The 19,848-nt window shown below is 42.4% G+C and overlaps 2 protein-coding genes across 7 annotated transcripts in view; one reads left to right on the top strand and one right to left on the bottom strand.

The window, feature by feature from the left end:
* C1H1orf131 (chromosome 1 C1orf131 homolog) overlaps positions 1-19,848 on the bottom strand; it is an 846,319-nt gene that overhangs the window by 553,859 nt on the left and 272,612 nt on the right. The window lies entirely within an intron of this gene.
* Positions 1-19,848, top strand: part of DISC1 (DISC1 scaffold protein) — a 346,709-nt gene that overhangs the window by 90,064 nt on the left and 236,797 nt on the right. For all 6 annotated transcript variants that reach the window (XR_007721540.1, XM_050769885.1, XM_050769859.1 and 3 more), the window contains one exon: positions 17,157-17,211. Coding sequence is in view for 5 of the 6 variants with exons in the window: in XM_050769885.1 (XP_050625842.1) it covers positions 17,157-17,211 (55 nt within the window). In the remaining variant the exon portion in view is untranslated. The remainder of the gene's footprint in view (positions 1-17,156; positions 17,212-19,848) is intronic.

The following is a 19,848-nucleotide window of genomic DNA, read 5'->3' on the forward strand; positions in this document are numbered from 1 at the left end:
ATGCGGGCCAGATGGGTGCCCGGAGTGAGGCTTCCCTGCATAGGCGACATCTACAGCGTTCAGGACCTCCCTGCAGGTTTGCCCTCTCCACTCAGATTTATCCTGTCTGTCCTTCTTAGTTAGTTTGGTGATGATACTCATACACTAATTTTAATATCTCTGTTATTTACAAACTGTCCTACTTGCTTACAATAACCCTATAAAGTCTGTTGGGCAATATAATGTTTTTATGCCCATTTTGCAGATGAGGTTGCTGAGGGTCCAAGTTCACACAGCTGTAAAAGTGGTGCCCTCATGTCTTTGGCCAATTTTTAATGCAGAGGGAATCCAGAGATGGTTCACACTTATGGCCTGGGAGAGACCAGGCCTTGGACAGAGTGCTTGGTCAAGCAATGGAAAGAAGTCCAGCCCGGCAGAGCATGGGTCTGTAGGCCCAAGGACAAGAGAATGGATGTCCCTCCAGGCCAGGGATGGTTGTCTCTGTGCGCCTAGTGTTGCCTGGTTGCGCCTAGTGTTGCCTGATTGGATTGGAGCCAAGGGGTATCTAAAAATAGGCAGCCTGGGGAGACCAAACAGGCAACTGTCTCAAGTCAGAGAGGTCTGTCAGACTTCCCAAAGAAACAAATGTGAAAGGAAGAGGAACTGGAAAGCAAGGCTCCGCCCCAGGGCTAGAGGAACTGGTATTACTGTCTGTGAAAAGAGGGTTTGAACTGGATGATGTGGAAGGTCCTTTCTGGTTCTACAATACTTTGCACTTGAGGATTTTGTGAAATAAGTTAAAATAAACTGCCTTAAAATCCCTCATAATTCTATTCCTAGGAGCTCTATGTGAAGTTCCTCTTTGAAGTTCCCTGGGCAGGCTGTGACCATCCACAGGCCACGGTGCTCTAGCTGGCACTTTCCTAAGGGCTGGTCCCTAGAGCAGGGACCTGAGCAAACCTGCTTTCCAACCATGGCTGCTGCTGCTCAGAGCTTAGACCTCGCCTCGCCACTGTGTATCCTCCCATTTTCTTCTGGAAAGTCGTCATTACAGGCAATGTGAAAAGTTTACCAAATTATAATCTGGTAAAGGAGCAAGAGGGTTGGAAAAGAAGGAAGAAAATCCCCCCTATCTGGCTGGGTACAGATGCTGCTCACCAGGAAATATCGGTTCCCAAGAAAACAGAACCCCCATTTCCAGTTTTCATTGTGTTGTAAATTAAAAATAAAATCTTAAGCCCGCAAACACTGAACGGATTCCCTCTTGGCCCAGGAGACCCCAGAGACTCCATACAAACTGAATTCCCAGCCCCAATGGGCCGGGAGGTTGGATTTGGCTTGTTATAATCCCTTTTGTAGCTTAGACACAACAACTGACCAGCATCATTGCTAAAACGAGATCATAAGAACTGACAGAACAGACTCTCGGTGGTAATGAGATACCATATTATAAACAAGACCTAAGGCCATGCCAGGCAGGGATAAGTCACACACCCCTGCACCTAAAGAATAAACGACCTTCTAACTGCCACCTGGGTTTTCTTCTTCTCTAGCAGCTAAACAAGCACTGGCCTTGAGATGAGCTATCTTAAAACCATGGCATTCCTTCCACCGTCAGACGCTGACTGACTGACTCCCTGTTCCACCAGCCATAACTGCAGCTTTCATTAGAAAAGATTCTGATTTCAGTAACTGTCTTCTGATACAAAGACCAACTGTGGACTGCTTCTGGCCTATTTACAGAGACACTTGAGTGCCTTTGTGTTCTGAAAAGACCTTTTACATAGAAGGCCTAATTGTAATACATGTAAATGTTAAGTCTCCACCCCAGGGTGAACATAAGTTGTATATAACATGTGTGCTTATTCAGTATGCATGCATTAGGACCACCTTCATGAATATTCATAGCTCCTGCTATAACCTGTGGAATATGTGCACTTGGTCAAGCTATTCTGCGTAAATTCCTGTCTTACCTGTCCCTCCCTTAAAGTGCCTGCTATTGGCTTCTACCGGAGCCTATGCTTCCCAGCCTGTTAGAATGGCAACATTGCAGGCTTTAACCCCCTTATAAGAAATAAAGCTCTTTCTAAATTGATAAATTGTGTGATTTTTAAGTTAACAGGCTGTATTTGAGAAACTCAAGGGAGGAATTCTATTTTACTTGCAGATTTAAAAAAAGACTTTATTTTGTGCTACAGTAACATTTACCATGATTTTTGAATAACTTAGAACAAAGGAGGGTGAAAAAATGGATATGTATTTTATCATGTTGTATTTTAATGTTTTACAAATTCTCTGTGCTTGTTTTCTTTAAGAAACTTACAACACGAGTCTATTATTCTTAATATTATTATTGTTTAGGTAGCTCTTTGGAGGCTTGTGATTTGTAGACTCACCCATTTCTCTTTTATATAATTTAGGCATTAGGTTAATTATTTTCAACTGGAGCCCCATGGATTATCAAAGATGGGAGATAGTCATCTTAAAATGATCATAGCTAGTTCTAATATTGCAGCTGCAAGTCAACTCTCACAAACATGAAAGCATGTGGCCTATTTTAAGTCTTTCTCCTAGTCAATTTCAATTTTTAGTTTCCTTTATTATCACCTTGAGAACTGTTCTGTACTTAATTTCTGTGTAATTTACATGTCTTCTGCACTATTCTGTTCCCTTTATCAAATTCTCTTATTCTTTCCTTTTTGTAAGCTGTATGTTACTTTTCCCTGCTTTAACTTTTCAGATGTTAATTTAGTATGTCAGGCTAAAACTCTTCTTCAGACCTTGAGCTGAAACTCTGGAAGAAGTACAGAAGTTTTGGAATCTTCCAGCAGAAGGTAATTTAGCTCTGCTCAGAAAGACCCTTCTCCAGTGACTGCTGGGAATATCCCCAGGTTGGAAATGCCAGCTCATTGCTTGCTGAGAATTTAATCAGTTAAGAGCACATCTTTTTCAACCTGTGGAAGGGTGATTAATCTACCCTGTGCTGATAGCTAGGCTGCTAGGATGACTGAAACCAAAGTCAGACAGAACCTCTAGATTTCCTGTAGCTGCTTTCAGTGCGGGGAGGCGGGGGTAGGGGGTGGGATGCTGTGTCTTTTATAGAGATCATTGTTAAACCTTCATCTTGACTTTCATTGTCATTAATATTTTGTACTTCCTCTTTTGCAAATTTCCTTAGCTTCCTCTTTGAGTCATGTTGATATTGGTGTTTGAATTCCTTATTCAGTTTCTCCTTTAGTCAACTGAATTTTTAATTTTTCTCCTACTGTTGATTCATTTTGCTCACCAGTGGTCTATTTTTGCATTTTTTATCCAGTAAAGTATGTCCATCTTTAGTTTACCCACAGAAACATTTTAGGAAATGAAATTGACAGTATTCCCCAGTTTTAGGAATCAGGCTGATCTGTTGCTTTGTCAACAGATTTTGAGAGACGCTTGAGAGAAATGTAAGGTTAAAATTGTCTCTGCAAACTTGAGCTGTACATATGCTTATTCTTAGCCAGACGCCAGTTAATTAAAGACGATTCAGAAGACAAGAATAAACCCACAGCAGAAAGTACAACGTTTTTGGCAAACTTCATAGTTATGGAAAGTATAAATACTTAGAAATTTAGGAGAAGCAAGAATATATTTAAAAAATTAGTATTAAATATAAATGCAAATGACTGGGCACAGTGGCTCATGTCTGTAATCCCAGGACTTTGGGAGGATCACTTGAGGTCCGGAGTTTCAGACCAACCTGGCCAACATGGCAAAACCCTGTCTCTACCAAAAAAAAAAAAAAAAAAAATTAGCCAGGTGTGGTGGCGCGTCTGTGTAGTTCCAGCTACTCGAGAGGCTGAGGTAGGAGAGTCACTTGAACACAGGAGGTGAAGGTTTCAGTGAGCGGAGATCATGTCACTGTAATCCAGCCTGGGTGACAGAGCAAGACTGTCTCAACAAATAAAAATAAATATATAAAAAAAAAATAAATGCAAACAGTTCTGGGTATTTATTTAAAATCTCAGTTGTTCCCATGGGAACAACTGGACATTCCTTATTAAATAATCAGAATAAAGGGAGGGCAGTAATTGAAATGGAAATATGAAGTTGCCTTTGGATCACTTAACAGAATAAGCCTGGATGTAGTATCATTTTCCCCTTAGATTAAATTGTAGTATTTAATGGGCTGAACTCACATGAGTTTTGGGGGGTGGGGAAAAGTTCTAGAGCCCAAGTACTGGAATCGTGTTTGAACATTTAAATACGTCATGGTTATGAGAATAGTTGAAAATACGGAGCTGACTTGGTTACCAGTCTCCAAAAAATAAGAAGCTGGTAATTTATTTCCTTATTGGTGTAAAAAAGAATCGTTAAACAGCTTGTGAGGAAAGGGTAGAAAGGAGAATGGTTATAATCTGAACATAAGGCTGTTCATATTTCTGATTCCTGTTCTCATTTTTTCATTATTAAACCACCAAAATCTCCTACAGATAAATGTCTGTAAGTCAAAATGTTTTTGGCACATGAATATAGTTTCAGTTTGGAATAAGATTATTTGAGGCAATGAGAAAGATCTGGTTGAATTAACACTTGGAATATTTGGATAAGCCAAATAGCAAGTTCATCAGTTAAAAATAAAGCTGTGATTTTTTATGAAACTGGACTTCGATGCAAACTGTGATGCTGTGATGTCAGGTGGAGCTTCCCAGTAAGCACGGGGACCTGCAAGAGATGGCACAGGGTGAGGGTGTGAACGCGTGCGTGTGCTACCTTACTCGTACCTGCCAATTTGGAAAGTTCAGCAAATTCACTATTAGGGCTTACTCCTTTCCTCTGCTCACTGCCTTTGCATCAGCACCTCGATCACAGGAAATATTTTCCAAGGAAAGATCAGAAATCCTTATGTTCATTTTTTTCCTCTCCCTCCATTGTCCCTTATGATATGAGTTACATGGGTGTATCTTATTAAAAAGAGTTTATGGTCTTATAAAATGTGACATCAGCCGGGCACAGTGGCTCACGCCTGTAATCCTGGCACTTTGGGAGGCCGAGGCGGGCAGATCCTGAGGTCAGGAGTTTGAGATCAGCTTGACCAACATGGTGAAACCCCCTCTCTACTAAAAATGCAAAAATTATCTGGGTGTGGTGGTGTGCGCCTGTAATCCCAGCCACTCAGGAGGCTGAGGCAGGAGAATCGCTTGAACCTGGGAGGTGGAGGTTGCAGTGAGCTGAAATTGCGCCACTGCACTCCAGCCTGGGTGACAGGTTGAGATTCTGTCTCAAAAAAAAAAAAAAGTGACACCTCATTTTCAGTTTGCTGAGTTATTTGGAGAAGTTGTACTGTACTAAAAGGACTCAGAATAATGGAGTGTAACACCCTAGTTGAAAACACAGGATCCTTGAAATTCAGAGAAATAGGGAGAATGTGAGTCATGATGTGATGTATACTCAGAGAAGGAATCAAAGAACTGAATGTTCAAGTATTTCCCTGGCCTAGTTTCCTTTGATTCTTTTACTTAATGTCCTTTGCCTGGGCCAGAAAAACTCTAAATATATTTATTCCACCCTTGTTAAAAATTTATGTGCCTGATTTTGGTCAGATTACTCTAAAATATTTTCTTACTATAATACAGGTATGGTATATGTCTGCATGATTTATTAAATGGTCTTTCTATACTTCATTCCTCCCATGATCCTCAAAAGATGAGCTAGTTGGTGAGCACAAAGGTGAATGTCTGTTTTGAGTCCAGCAAACTCCCTGACTTCAGCCACCACTGAACTGGAAAGAAGTAACATGCTTTGCCAAAGGTGGCAAGGATGGCCCGCAGAGGCCCTGGTGCTCCTACCTCCCAGTTCAAATCTCTCTCCACTGCACCACACTGGCTTTCCCAGAAGTAAAGGTCTCAGATAACCAGCTTGAGTCATTTTTATAAATAGCCATATAGAATGGCTTGCTTCTGATGAATTTATGTACCCTGTTGTGCCTTTACAAGATCATCTGAAGTCTAGAGGAATTCGTGGCATTTGTGCCTCTGTGCTCCATGAATGTCTGATGGGTGCCATGTGACATTATCAGCTGTGAGGATAGAAGGGTCTAAGGAAGGATAAAGACCAAGTAGATAAACCTGAATTTCCTAAAGCTGTTTCCACAGTCATTTTGTTTTCCATTTGTCCTCTGACAGAAGGTGAGGGGCAAGGTTGTTAATGTCAATGGATTTGTGTGTATTGTGTGTGTGTGTTATTTTATTTTATTTATTTATTTATTTATTTATTTATTTATTTACACAAGGTCTTGCTTTGCCACCCAGGCTGGAGTGCAGTGGTGCGATCATAGCTCACTGTAGCCTCAGCCTCCTGGGCTCAAGGAATCCTCCCACCTCAGCTTCCCGAGTAGCTGGGATCACAGACACATGCCACCATGCTTGGCTAATTTTTGTATTATTATTATTATTATTATTATTTTTTGGTAGAGACGGAGTTTCACCATGTTGTCCAGGCTGGTCTTGAACGCCTGTGCTCAAGTGATCTGCCCATCTTGGCCTCCCAAAGTGCATGGATTACAGGTGTGACCCACCATACCTGGCTGTGTGAGTGTGTTTTAATTCAAGACCCAAGTGGCGCCTATGCTAAGATAGCTGTCATTTTGCTCTTTCCATCATTTGTGGTTTGCTTTAGTAATAATCTCTCATTCTTAAACTGATTTTTACAAAACAGGAAATGGGATGGGATAGTGAATAGAGGGAGAGGGAGAGGGTAGAGAGAAGGCTGTTCAGAGATGAAATTGATATTCCTCATCTCCTGTAGCTTTTTGCTAAAGTGGAACTTCAGCATAAAGCCATACATACACAGGCAGGAAGATGAGCGGACAACTGTCTGCAGGGAGCAGACCCTTTGCATAGTTAGCTTCCAAGCTGAAAAACACGTCCCTCACTTAGTGTAAAAAATGACATGTATCTCCTGTATATTTCTGTCTCTATTATCTATTACATTTCTAATATCGAATGTATCTTTATTATCTATATTTCTGTCTAATATCTCCTGTATATTTCTGTCTCTATTATCTATTACATTTCTAATATCGAATGTATCTTTATTATCTATATTTCTGTCTAATCTAATATATCCTGTATATTTCTGTCTCTATTATCTATTACATTTCTAATATCGAATGTATCTTTATTATCTATATTTCTGTCTAATCTAATATATCCTGTATATTTCTGTCTCTATTACTCTATTATAGAGTAAAAAAAGACACGTGTCTCCTGTTATTTCTGTCTCTGTTATCCATGTTATCTGGTACTTTATAAAACCTGTGTGGTTTTTAGATTCTCTAAATATCTATAAATAAAAAAGGCTAGTAAAAGATTTTTGAATGATAGAGCAGTGAAAGAATATGGGATAGTAGACCTGGAAGGATTTTAGAAATAATTGCGTTCAACTTCCTCATTTTGCAGCTGAGAAAATGGAGCCCCAGATGAAAGTGACTTGTTCAAAGTCTTGCAGAAAGTTAGTGGGGTAGTGGTATAATTCTCTGAGTGTCGTTAATATTCTTTTTCTGCAGAAGTCCAGGTAAGAACAGGAACAGAGTTTGTTCTTCAAAGGCTCATCTTTGGGGCAGGTGTGTGGTTGTCACCCTGGGAGTGCCTCTGATGCTGAGAGCCAAGGCTTTGCCTCCAGTGCCAAGTGCGAAGGTGGTCATGGCTGGGTTACTGGTGGTACGAGGAACTGGTAACAAACTACCAAAGATGGCATGGAATGAGAGGTGGTTTCTCTAGGATAGAACATTAAAGGGGTCTATCCAGGCCTGTCTGACATTGTGTCCCAGAGTAAGGGGTCAAATGGAACTTCCCACCTTGTCTTCCTACCCTTGCACCTGTCCCACACCATGATAGGTTTTATATGGGGACCTAGCCTGTATGTCCAGGTAATATCTACACCCTTCAAAGTAGCCTGTGCTCGACTACTGCTTGGGACTAGAGGTATGCCCACTGCACTGCAGTCCACCCTTGCAGGCAGTGCCCTGAGAAGAACCCTGGCAGGATGCAGGCTCCTGGCTCTTCAGGAAGGCACTTCTGGTCGTGGCTGCCTGAACCAGCTTTGGGTGGCATGTACCTTTGGCCCCCCCATTTACCCTTCCCCTCAAGGGTAAGGAGGATCAGGACAGAGCCCTCCAATGTGGCAGAGAGCAAGGGAGGAGTTCTTTTGCCTGGATTTAAGGAGAGTATTGGAAGTATTACAGAGCGAGGGTGTGGATTCAAGTATGTTATAAGGCTCTTGAGATAGGCTTCCCTAAGGGACAGGATCTGGAGAAACCGAGTAAATAGTTGTTAGTTGCTATTAGATTGGGGTGTGGGATTCTCTAACCAAATAGATGCCCAATGCAGCTGTCTTAGTCCATTTTGTTACTGCAGACTGAGTGATTTATAAAGAGAGAAGATTTATTTCTTACACTTCTGGAGGCTTGGAAGTCCGAGGTTGAGGGGGCTGTATCTGGCAAGGACCTTCTTACTGCATCATCCCATGGCAGGAAGCAGAAGGGCAAGAGAGATCGAGAGAGAGAGAGAGAGAGAGAGAGAGCACGTGTGTGAGAGAGAGCAGGGGGGAGAGAGAGAGAGAGAGACAGAGAAGGGGAGGGGATCAAACTCACCCTTTTATCAGGAACCCACTCCCCCAATAATGATATTAATCCATTCATGAGGGCAGATTCCTGAAAACCTAAACATTTCTTAAAGGTCCTGCCTCTCAACATGGTTGCCTTGGGAATTAAGTTTCCAACACATGAATTCTGGAGGACACACTGACATTATAGCAGTAGCTATAGGTTTCTGAGAAAGATGAGCGAGATGCTCTAAGCACAATCACTCTGAATTTTTGGAGCCATCTTCTGACCTTGGCATCATGTTGGCAGTGAGGACTCATTTGGCACTTTGCTAGAGGCAGGCTCCCAGATGAGACCACTGGTGCCCTTTGCCCAGGCCTATACCTCACTTCCAGACTTCTAGCTCTTACCATTCTAAGAGGCAGGAATGAGTGGCCCTCCACATGTCTTCCTTTCCATGACAGCCTGTATTAGTTTGCTGCCATAATAAAGCAACACCACAGCCACCTGGCTTAAATACAGAAATTTATCATGTCTAGAAGTCCAAGAATTGGCCGGGTGCAGTGGCCCACACCTGTAATCCCAACAGTTTGGAAGGCCGAGGTGGGTGGATCATTTGAGGTCAGGAGTTTGAGACCAGCCTGGCTAATATGGTGAAACCCCGTTTCTACTAAAAATACCAAAAAATTAGCCGGGTGTTCTGGCACAGGCCTGTAATCCCAGCTACTTGGGAGGCTGAGGCAGGAGAATCGCTTGAACCCAGAAAATGGAGGTTGCAGTGAGCTGAGATCATACCACTGCACTCCAGCCTGGGAGACAGAATGAGACTCCATCTCAAAAAAAAAAAAAAAAAAAAAAAAGGCCAAGAATCAAGGTGTCAGCAGGGTTGCTTTCTTCTGGGGACTGTCAGGGAAGGATCTGCATCTCTCCTTGGCTTGTAGATGATCATTTTCTCCCTGTGTCTTTTCATGTCATCTTCCCTCTGTACATGTCTCTGAATCCACATTTCCCCTTTTATAAGGACACCAGTCATGTCGGAGTATGGTTGATCTTAACTCAAAGTACATTTGCAATGACCTGTTTCCAACTGCAGTCACATTCTGAGGTATGGAGGTCAGGACATCAACATACGAATTTTGTGGAGAACACAGTTCAACATGTAATATAGCCCATGAAAGGAAACCCTCCAACAGAGATAAACCGAGATAAATACGACTTCTGAGAGATGGAATTTTGAAAGAAGAGGGGACATCTGATGAGTTGACTCCAAGTTTTTAACCTCTTCTTTCTCTGTCATGCAAAGCTCCACCCCAGCCATACAGTCAAGAGCAGCTGCAGCCTTTAATCCCTGATCCTGAGGGGGCAGTGGTGGGAAGTGGGGATAAAGATGGAGCCACTCACCATCCTGTGGTTTGAGTGTGCCTCTAACAGAGGTGAGGATGCTTCCGCCCCACTCTACCGCACCCCACTTGTTTCTTAGAGAGAAGGCAAGAATGTGAGTATTATACATTAATCAAATATTTATTAGGTACACACTGTGTGCCAAGCACTTCAAGTACTTCTCCAAAGATCCTTGCCCACATGGCAGTCTTTTTCTAGTGGTAAAAGGCAGAAATAAATAACAAACATAATAAATAAGTAAGTTACAGGTAGGTTAGTAGACAATGAACATGACTTGGGGGTTGGGGCGGAAGACGAGTGGATGTGGAATTTACAGCTGTCGATGGAGTAGTCAGGCCAGCCTCACTGAGAGTGTCAGAGGTGAGCAAGGACTTGCAGGTGGGAGGGGGTCGGCCCATTATATGTGCTGGGGCAGAAGGTCAAGGCAGTGGAGCCTGCACCAGCCACAGCAGACTTGAGGAGCTGTCAGGAGGCCTCTGTGGCCAGGGTGGAGCAAGCAAAGAAGGGAGTTGTAGGAGAGGAGGTAAGAGACGTGATGAGAGATGGGCCATATAGGTCCTTGCAGACTTGGCTCGACCCAGGGGTGATGGAGCAGGGTTTTGGGCTGAATAGTGGCATTTTATTTGACATGCTTGTGAGGCTCACCCTGGCTGTATCTCAAAAACAGACTGTGGAGGAGTGAGGGTAAATGCAGAACTGTTCTGAGACCATTGCAGCATTTCAGAGGAGAGGTGCCTGTGGCTTGGAGCAGAGTGGTAGAATTAGAGACAGTTCTTTGGTCGGATCAGTTATCTTTAGAATAGTTTCTCACTCCCAAGTCATTAAACCAAAATTGCCTGGCTGTATCCTCCTGTATAAATGTCTCATTCTGGCCCTTGACCAAGTCTTGGCTTGTATTATCTAGATTAGTGACTGTTATTGACTTAAATTCCGTTTGCCCTTCTAATTATGGCTGAAAAGCAATCTGTCCCTCCCCAGATTGAATTTTTGTTCCTTATATTTTTGACATCAGTGATTGCATTATGTTTGTGATATTGCAGGAGTATTGAAGGGAGCCCTTTTTCATTTCTAATGAATCATTTTTAAATGATAATTTTTAAATCATAATCCATATCATTTTTAAAAATCAAATACATTCTCACATAACATTTTCTTAGAGCCACCATTCATAATACTTAGCTCCTAAACTGCAGACAAGAATGATAATATTCTACACACATTTATTGTTGTAGCGGCCCGCAGTCTCCCAGTTGGGCAGATTGAAAAGAAACTGTCAGTCTGAAGAAAACAAAAGAGTTGCTGTGTTTTCTGTTGGACCTGCTGCTGCTGCTACATGGAGTAGCAACTATCTTTACCTGGATCGTGAAGTACCAGTGTGCGGTGCCTTAATAATACATATAACTCATCATACCATGAGAAATGGAAAATTCCACATGCACGAGTCTGCTAGGGCTGTCGTAATAAAGTACCATACTTTATTACGTGGCTTAGACAACAGAAATTTATTTTCTCACAACTCTGATGGCTGAATGTCTAAGATCAAGGTGTCGGCAGGGCTGGTTTCTTCTGAGGCTCTTCTCATTGACTTGCAGACAGCCATTTTCTCTTTTGTCCTCAGATGGTCTTCCCTCCACGTGTGTCTGTCTCCACATCTCTCTTTTTTTTTTTTTTTTTTTTTTTTTTTTTTTTTTTTTTTAAGGCAGAGTCTGGCTCTGTAGCCCAGGCTGGAGTGCAGTGGCATGATCTTGGCTGACTGCAAGCTCGGCCTCCCGGGTTTACGCCATTCTCCTGCCTCAGCCTCTCAAGTAGCTGGGACTACAGGCACCCGCCACCACACCCAACTAATTTTTTATATTTTTAGTAGAGACAGGGTTTCACCATGTTAGCCAAGATGGTCTAGATCTCCTGACCTCGTGATCCACCCACCTCGACCTCCCAAAGTGCTGGGATTACAGGCGTGAGCCACCACACCCGGTCCTCCACATCTCTTCCTATAATGATACCAGTCATATTGTATTGGGGTCCACCCTAATGACTTTATTTTAAATTTGTTACCTATTGAAAAGCCCTATCTCCAAACACCGTCACATTCTTAGGTACTGGGGATTCGGACTCTAACCTGTGAATTTTGGGGTACATAACTCAACTGGATTTAATTTCCTTTTGCTACAGTCATCACCCCCAGGACCATCTGCTACTGATGTACGTTCTGTGCAGCACATTCATGTCAGTAGTCTCAATTTTTCTAAGGTTTCATTTGTTGAGGGTGAAATTTGGTCATATGATTGGAACACCAGTTTGTGAGTGAAGAATAACGTGTATTTACAAATCATGATATTGATTATATTGTACATTTAACAAAATTCTAAAGTAGAATTCCAAAAATTTGTCTGGATGATGACAGTTCATTTTAAATAGGTACACAGCTTTTGGGAGCGGTAGTTAGTATTGTTGAGTAGTTAGGAGAGCAGATAGTTAGACTGCCTGGGTTACCATTTAATCTCCCATAATTACCAACTGGTTACCCCTGGGAAAGTTACTTAAATCTCTCTTAGTCTCTTTGATTAAATTTTCTTGTCTTACAATGTAGATAATTGTAGTTTCTACTTCATAGAGTTATAATAAGAATTTAAAATGCTCATCTGCATAAAGAATTTGGGAGAGTGTCTGGTACATAGTAAGTGTTCAATAAATGTTGGACTCTGTTATTTCCGGGGCAGCCACTTGGAATGAAGATACTGATTTGGGTAAATTAGGTCTGGTGTGTTTCTGAAAACATATTTGCTAATTTGTATGGACAAATTATGTGTTTCTAGGATAAGGCATAATTTCATCTGAGAAGACAGTTCATACTTGTTATGAATAATATGCAAGTTTTTTAAAAAGTGGGGATTGGTTATACTCATTTAAAGTACACGGAATTCTTGCTTATCAACATTGAACTGGTCTTATTTTCTGGTTTTCGGTTTGTATTCCTGCTCCTGGAATTATGGTTTGGGGACCACAGTGTGATGGCAGCAGCAATGTGTGTGTGTGTGGGGGGGGCTAAAGTGACATCTTTGTACACTAGGCCAGACACCCCTCTTCAATAAAAGCAGATTCCCTGTTATCTTTATTATATTTTATAATGCTGTGTAAACTTTGGTTTGAGAGAATTCTTCTATTATAAATAGCCTGTAACCCACTAGCATAGTATATAGATTACTCATATCGTCTGCTCCCCCACAATTGCTTTTATTCTGTATATACCCCAGGGATACAACTCATGTTAATAGTAGCCTGAGCAAAACATAATTGGGAAGGTAAATCTGTTGCAAAAAGGAATATAGCATAAATTAAATATAAATCAAATTAAATATAAAACAATGCATTTAATTATCTGCACCACTGCCTCCTTCCTGTAACATGATATCTAAGAGGAGACTAATTTTCTTTCTGGGTAGGGCCAGATCTGAGCCCAGACCAGTGAACTGTGTCAACCCCTGGAAAGACGGTGCTTGACCTACTTTTTATGTGATATGTTGGGCATTAGCTAACAGCACAGCCGTTTTGGTCAGCTAAAATTTCAGTATCAGTAAGAGGATCTGCTACTCATCTGAATTGTGAATGCATGAGCTAGTCTGTGTGTGTGGTTGGGAACATCTACTTATAATACACTATTAAATGCTCACATAGGTTCAATGATGTGGTGAACCATTTGTTAAAAATGTATTTGTTGAATAGACTCTCACGAGCTCAGCAAGGGAAAGTACATTTCTGCCCAAGGAAGGTTTTCAGTTTGGACAGCAGGCATTAGCCGTCCAAAGCTGGTGCTGCTATTAGAATCAGAGGAAGAAGCAGACCGGGTCCACGTTGGATGCCCTCTGTACTTCTCTCCCCACCACCCTAAGTGGTTTCATCTGCCCCAATCTCCGTGTCTGTGTGACACTCTGACTTACGTTCTCTCAAAAGATCCAGTCCCCAGCCAGCCAGAGTCTAGAATTCTCCAGGCAGGCTTCCAAAGGTTGTTTTCCTCTGTTCCCACTGAGTACACTAATTTTTGTCAGATGGCAACTCCTGCATTCTGAAGAGTCTGGTGTCACATGCTCCACCTCTGTCAACCCTCACTTCCTCCTTTTGGGCTGATCTCAGCTGGACTGGAAAACCCTCCTCTGTTGAAAGTAGGTCTCAAGTGGTAATGACTGATTAGTATGGACCCGCACCAGTTCCCAGGTGTTTACAATTGAAACGAGTTTGCTTATACTCAGAAATGACAAATTGGTGGATGTGATAACATCAAAAAATTGTTCTTACGTTTGAAGAACAAACAAACAAAAATCAGCAAATTGGCAGCTTAGCTCTAATACTTGGCAGCCCCTGGTATAAGATTTCCTGACACCCTGCACCCCCTCCCCACACATACCCCCAAAACCTTGACCTTTCCTTTTGCAGGTCATCATTTAATCAAGTAATCACTCCTCTTCTGGCATCTGTTACATTTTCTGGCATATCTAGCAGCAATAAGTGGTTGTGGGCAGGAACCATGTCTTCATGCTCTAAGTCCCTAACTTGCTGGGTGCCCAGCAGATAGATATTTGAAGAATGGATGAGTTCATGAATGCATGAAAGAATGGAAAACTCTAGAATGGATGTTCTCACTGCTCTGAGCATCCACGTAATCCAGTCCTGTTCCTCCCTCCCCTTTCTGACCCGTATCACTCTGCGGGGCCCGTGTGCCCCCGACTGGCTTACACTGCTGAAGGGTCCTGCCTGGCTTTGTCACATTCAGACTTTCTTCCTCCAAATCATCTCTCATAGTGCCACCCAATTAGTTTTCTAAAAAATGAAAACATTTTTTTCATGTTGCTCTCTTGCTAAAAAATGGAATGATTTCTTATTGCTTGAGGGATAAAACTCAAAACTCCTTAGTCTGTCATTTAATACTGACTAAAGCTTGCCCTTGGTATTTCTTTTTTCTTTTTTTTTTCTTTTTTTTTTTTTGAGAAGGAGTCTCGCTCTGTCGCCCAGGCTGGAGTGCAGTGGCCGGATCTCAGCTCACTGCAAGCTCCGCCTCCTGGATTCACGCCATTCTCCTGCCTCAGCCTCCCGAGTAGCTGGGACTACAGGTGCCCGCCACCTCGCCCGGCTAGTTTTTTTGTATTTTTTTAGTAGAGACGGGGTTTCACCATGTTAACCAGGATGGTCTTGATCTCCTGACCTCGTGATCCGCCCGTCTCAGCCTCCCAAAGTGCTGGGATTACAGGCTTGAACCACTGCGCCTGGCCGATATTTCTTTAAAATTATTTTAATTGTAAATATTTCAAACATATTTAAAAATACAACACTCGGCCGTGCGCGGTGGCTCAAGCCTGTAATCCCAGCACTTTGGGAGGCCGAGGCGGGTGGATCACGAGGTCAGGAGATCGAGACTATCCTGGCTAACATGGTGAAACCCCGTCTCTACTAAAAATACAAAAAACTAGCCGGGCGTGGTGGCAGGCGCCTGTAGTCTCAGCTACTTGGGAGGCTGAGGCGGGAGAATGGCGTGAACCCGGGAGGCGGAGCTTGCAGTGAGCCGAGATCACGCCACTGCACTCCAGCCTGGGAGACACAGCGAGACTCCGTCTCAAAAAAAAGCAAACAAACCAAAAAAAAAAAACACTCATTTACTCACCATTACAATTAAACAGATAGTAGAATTTACTCCATATTTACTTTGATTTTCTTTCCCTAACTAAATAAATTTATTTTCTTTTATTTTTTAGAGATGGAGTTTCACTCTGTCACCCAGGCTGGAGTGCAGTGGCATGATCTCGGCTCACACCAAGCAATTCTCCTGGGTTCAAGCAATTCTCCTGCCTCAGCCTCCCAAGTAACTGGGACTACAAGTGCATGCCACCACTCCTGGCTAATTTTTGTATTTTAGTAGAGATGGGGTTTCACCATATTGGCCAGGCTGGTCTCGAGCTCCTGACCACAGGTGATCCCCCTACCTCGGCCTCCCAAAGTGCTGGGGTTACAGGCGTGAGCCACTGCGCCCGGCCCCTAACTAAATAAATAAGCAAACATTGTAGATACAGATAGGCCCCACTCCATCCTTCCCTCTCCTTTCCTACCAGAAATAGTCATTTCCTTGTTTAACTTTATCTTTCACAAGTCCAGTGTGAGAACCATTTGGTCCAGTTAGATTTATCTTCTTGCTAGAATTTCATTCTCCTTTTTTTTTTTGTTGTTTTTTTGTTTTTTCCATTGAGGCCCAGTTCACTTTTCACCTCTTCCGGTAAGCTTTCCTAGTTCTAAATTGCTCCACAAGTTATTGTCTCCATTGCTCAAGGCAGACAATATTCTGCCTGGTGACAGCTTTTATGTAGCAGTTTTCTCCTAGTATTGATTTTCTATTCCCCTTATAGTAATTTTTTCCTCTTGCTTTATATTATAGCGAATCACGTGCGTGTATTTCTTCTCCACTAGGTAACAAGCTTCATAATAAGATCTGACTCTTAATTGCATTGATTCATTCATTCTACAGATATTGAGTGAGGGCTGACTAACAAGCTCCAGGAATTGTTTAAGCAATGGGGATGCAGGAATGAACACAACAGACAGTCACTGCCTTCGTGGAACTTAAGTTCCAGTGGGAGAGAGAGAAATTACGTGAATAAATAAATATGTCAAGGTGAAAAGTGCTAAGGAGAAAAGAGAAGCGGGAGAACCTAAGGGGTGCTATCTCAGACATACTTTAAATATATGTCTCTCCTTTATGCTCTGCTTCAGTGCTCAATGCAGAGGGCACTGGGTACGTACTTGCCGAATCGCATGGTCTACCCAAATAGATACTATTTGATTCCCTGCTAGTGAGACACTACTCAGCATACACCTTCCTTCTGGGAAGGTGGTTATAGGAATGCAGATTTTAATCCTTTGCTGCCAGGAGCACACCTTGGCTGTTCTTCCCGTTATCAGTAGATGTACACTCCGGGCATGATAAAATTGTAATACTAGCTTTAGTAAGGCATAATAAGGGAGGACACGTCTGCTTCCTAGCACCATATTTATTCCATAGTCAAATGGAACCAATTTGGCATCATCTTTCCTCCTGCACTTCTTCATCCATCAGACCAGTGGAAGGTTCACTTTTTGCAGTATTCCTAACTGTGGTGGTATTGAATTGTGGTTACCAAGAAGACCAATCTCCTCTTTTTAATTTTTCCAGCCTCCAGGAAAGAATAAAATCCCTCAACTTGTCACTTAAAGAAATCACTACTAAGGTAAGTACCTTTATACTCCCATTTTCCAAAAAAGCCTATGAAGCTTTCCTTTGACTTGATTTTACGTCTAGATCATAGGATACCTAGCTTCTGCAAAAACACGTAGACTTTGTCAAGCCATTTTGCAGTCCCAATGATGAGTTAAAAGAGCCAGGAGAGAGTGCTTCTGCCATAGTGGAGGTCTCGACTTGTGAACACCCCAGAAATGGACTGGTTTGGTCTTTGCTACAAAAGAAGCTGTCAATTTAGCGACTGGAAAAGGACTGCCGCTATGCATATTGAAACCCTTTGCTTAAAGATGCATTCGGGGCTGGGTGCAGTGGCTTACGCCTGTAATCCCAGCACTTTGGGAGGCTGAGGCAGGCGGATCACCTGAGTTCAAGAGTTCGAGATCAGCCTGACCAACGTCGTGAAACCCCATCTCTTCTAAAAATACAAAAATCAGCTGGGCATGGTGGCGGGTGCCTGTGATCCCAGCTACTCGGGAGGCCAAAGTAGGAGAATCACTTTAACCCAGGTGGTGGAGGTTGCAGTGAGCCGAGGTTGCACCATTGCATTCCAGCCTGGGAGACAGAGTGAGACTCCATCTCAAAGAAAAAAAAAATGCTTTCAGGATAGTAGTAACTTGAGAAATTAATTACTTTTCTTCCCAGGAGGGCAATGTCTAGTTTCCTCACAAATGAAACAGTCGGTGACTGTTTTTTGTTCTTTAAAGCTTTTCAGTTGGCTTGACAATCATTTTGCCTACTTTATACATCGTTTTTACTGCCATAGCAAGACCTTGATTTGTGTACAGACAGAATATGTCTTCATTATTCCCTGGGAGCATGGTCAATTAATTTAAATAGTCAATGTCCTCATTAGTTAGGATAACCACAGTTTACAAAACAAAAGCCCTTCTCATATATATTTATACCTGGCCAGGTTATTGACAGACTGAGAAAGAGGATCAATTACTCTGTGAATTATGACTAAATGTTGTGGCAGAGAACTGGGTATGAATCATTCATTATTTGCAGTAGGTCTGGGAACCAGGGGTGGTTGTACGATGGTCGAAATGTAAAAAGGACAGCTTGCTGAGCAGAGAGCAATGCAGCCAAGAGCCTGTTGGCCTGGAAGGACTCTCTTCCAGTCTCTGTGCCCAGGGAAAGAAAGTCTTGGACCCTGGATCAGGAAACACGCCAAGGGCTCACCGCAGCTAAGCCAAAATCGGGGATGTGTTGTTGGCAAAAATGTCTAGAGTTACTCTGTGCATTTTCTCCGTTTCTGTATCGAATTTATTTCTGAAAACAACACCCAGTGATTTTGCTAAAGGTCACAGAGCCGCAGGTTTGATGGGTAATTATAACTTGCCTACAAATAGAGCTTCCTGTTAGGAACAAGTGGTGCCCATAAGACAGCATCGGAACCAGGGACCCAGAAATGCCTGAATTCTGCTCTGCTCACCCAAAGGCTCTGTCACCCAGGCTGGAGTGTAATGGCAGGATCACAGCTCACTGCAGCCTTGATCTCCTGGGCTCAGGTAATCCTTCTGCCTCAGCCTCCCAAGTAGCTGGGACTACAGACATATGCTGCCTTGCCCAGCTAAATTTGTTTGATTTTTAGTAGAGACCAGGTTTTGCTAGGTTGCTCAGGCTGGTCTTGAACTTCTGAGCTCAGGCGATTCTCCTGCCTCAGTCTGTCAAAATTGGGATTGCAGGCAAGAACCACCGCACCTCGCCTCTCTTACATCTTCTACTGTTTATCAGGTGCATCCTGATTTCTGTGTAGAATTAAAAGATAGGAGAACTGTCTTGGGTCTGAGTTTATTGACTATCTTCAGAACATACTGTATAGGTAACATGAATGCATCTGTACACCAACACTGAGGATACAGGTGTGCCTATTATATAATGCAGATGGTGCTTATATGTGTATGTTTATGACACTGTGTATTGTGGATACACACATATACTGATATGTACTCAGTACTAGGATTTGTTGAAAATCTCGAACTACTATTAAAGATCTTAGATTTTCCCAAATATCAAAAATGGTTTGCTTTGTTTGCATACAGTCTTACTCCATTTGGGTTGTTATAACAAAGTATCATAGACGGGGTGGCTTATAAACAACAGAAATTTAATTCCCATTGCTTTGAAGACTGGAAGTCTGAGATGAGGGTTCCAGCATGGCTAAGTTCTGGTGAGAGGCCCTCTTCCAGGCTGCAGATTGACTTCTTGTTGTATTCCTGCATGGAAGAAAGAGGGCAAGGCGGGGTCTCGGGCTTCTTTATAAGGGTACTAACCCTTCATGGGGGCCCCACCTTCATGACCTGATCACCTCCCAAAGGCCCCACCTCCTAATGCCATCACCTTGGGAGTTAGAATTTCAACCTGTGAATTCTGGGGGGACAAAAACATTTCCAACCATTGCATATACCTTGTCTAATACATTTAAAACACTTTATAATTACTTTGCTTTTCCATAAAATTAAGGAACTCATGTCTTTGATTTTAAAATGTAAACATAAAAGCTCCATTTGATAATGAGTTCCTTGGTGTCCAATTTTATTTGTAAATAAAAAGGATACACAGGTTTTCTGGGGATGTGTACGTGTGTGTGCAGAGTTGGATAGGTATGTGTGCACAGACATGA

This window comes from Macaca thibetana, chromosome 1, assembly GCF_024542745.1.
Source record: "Macaca thibetana thibetana isolate TM-01 chromosome 1, ASM2454274v1, whole genome shotgun sequence".
Taxonomy (NCBI): Eukaryota; Metazoa; Chordata; class Mammalia; order Primates; family Cercopithecidae; genus Macaca; species Macaca thibetana.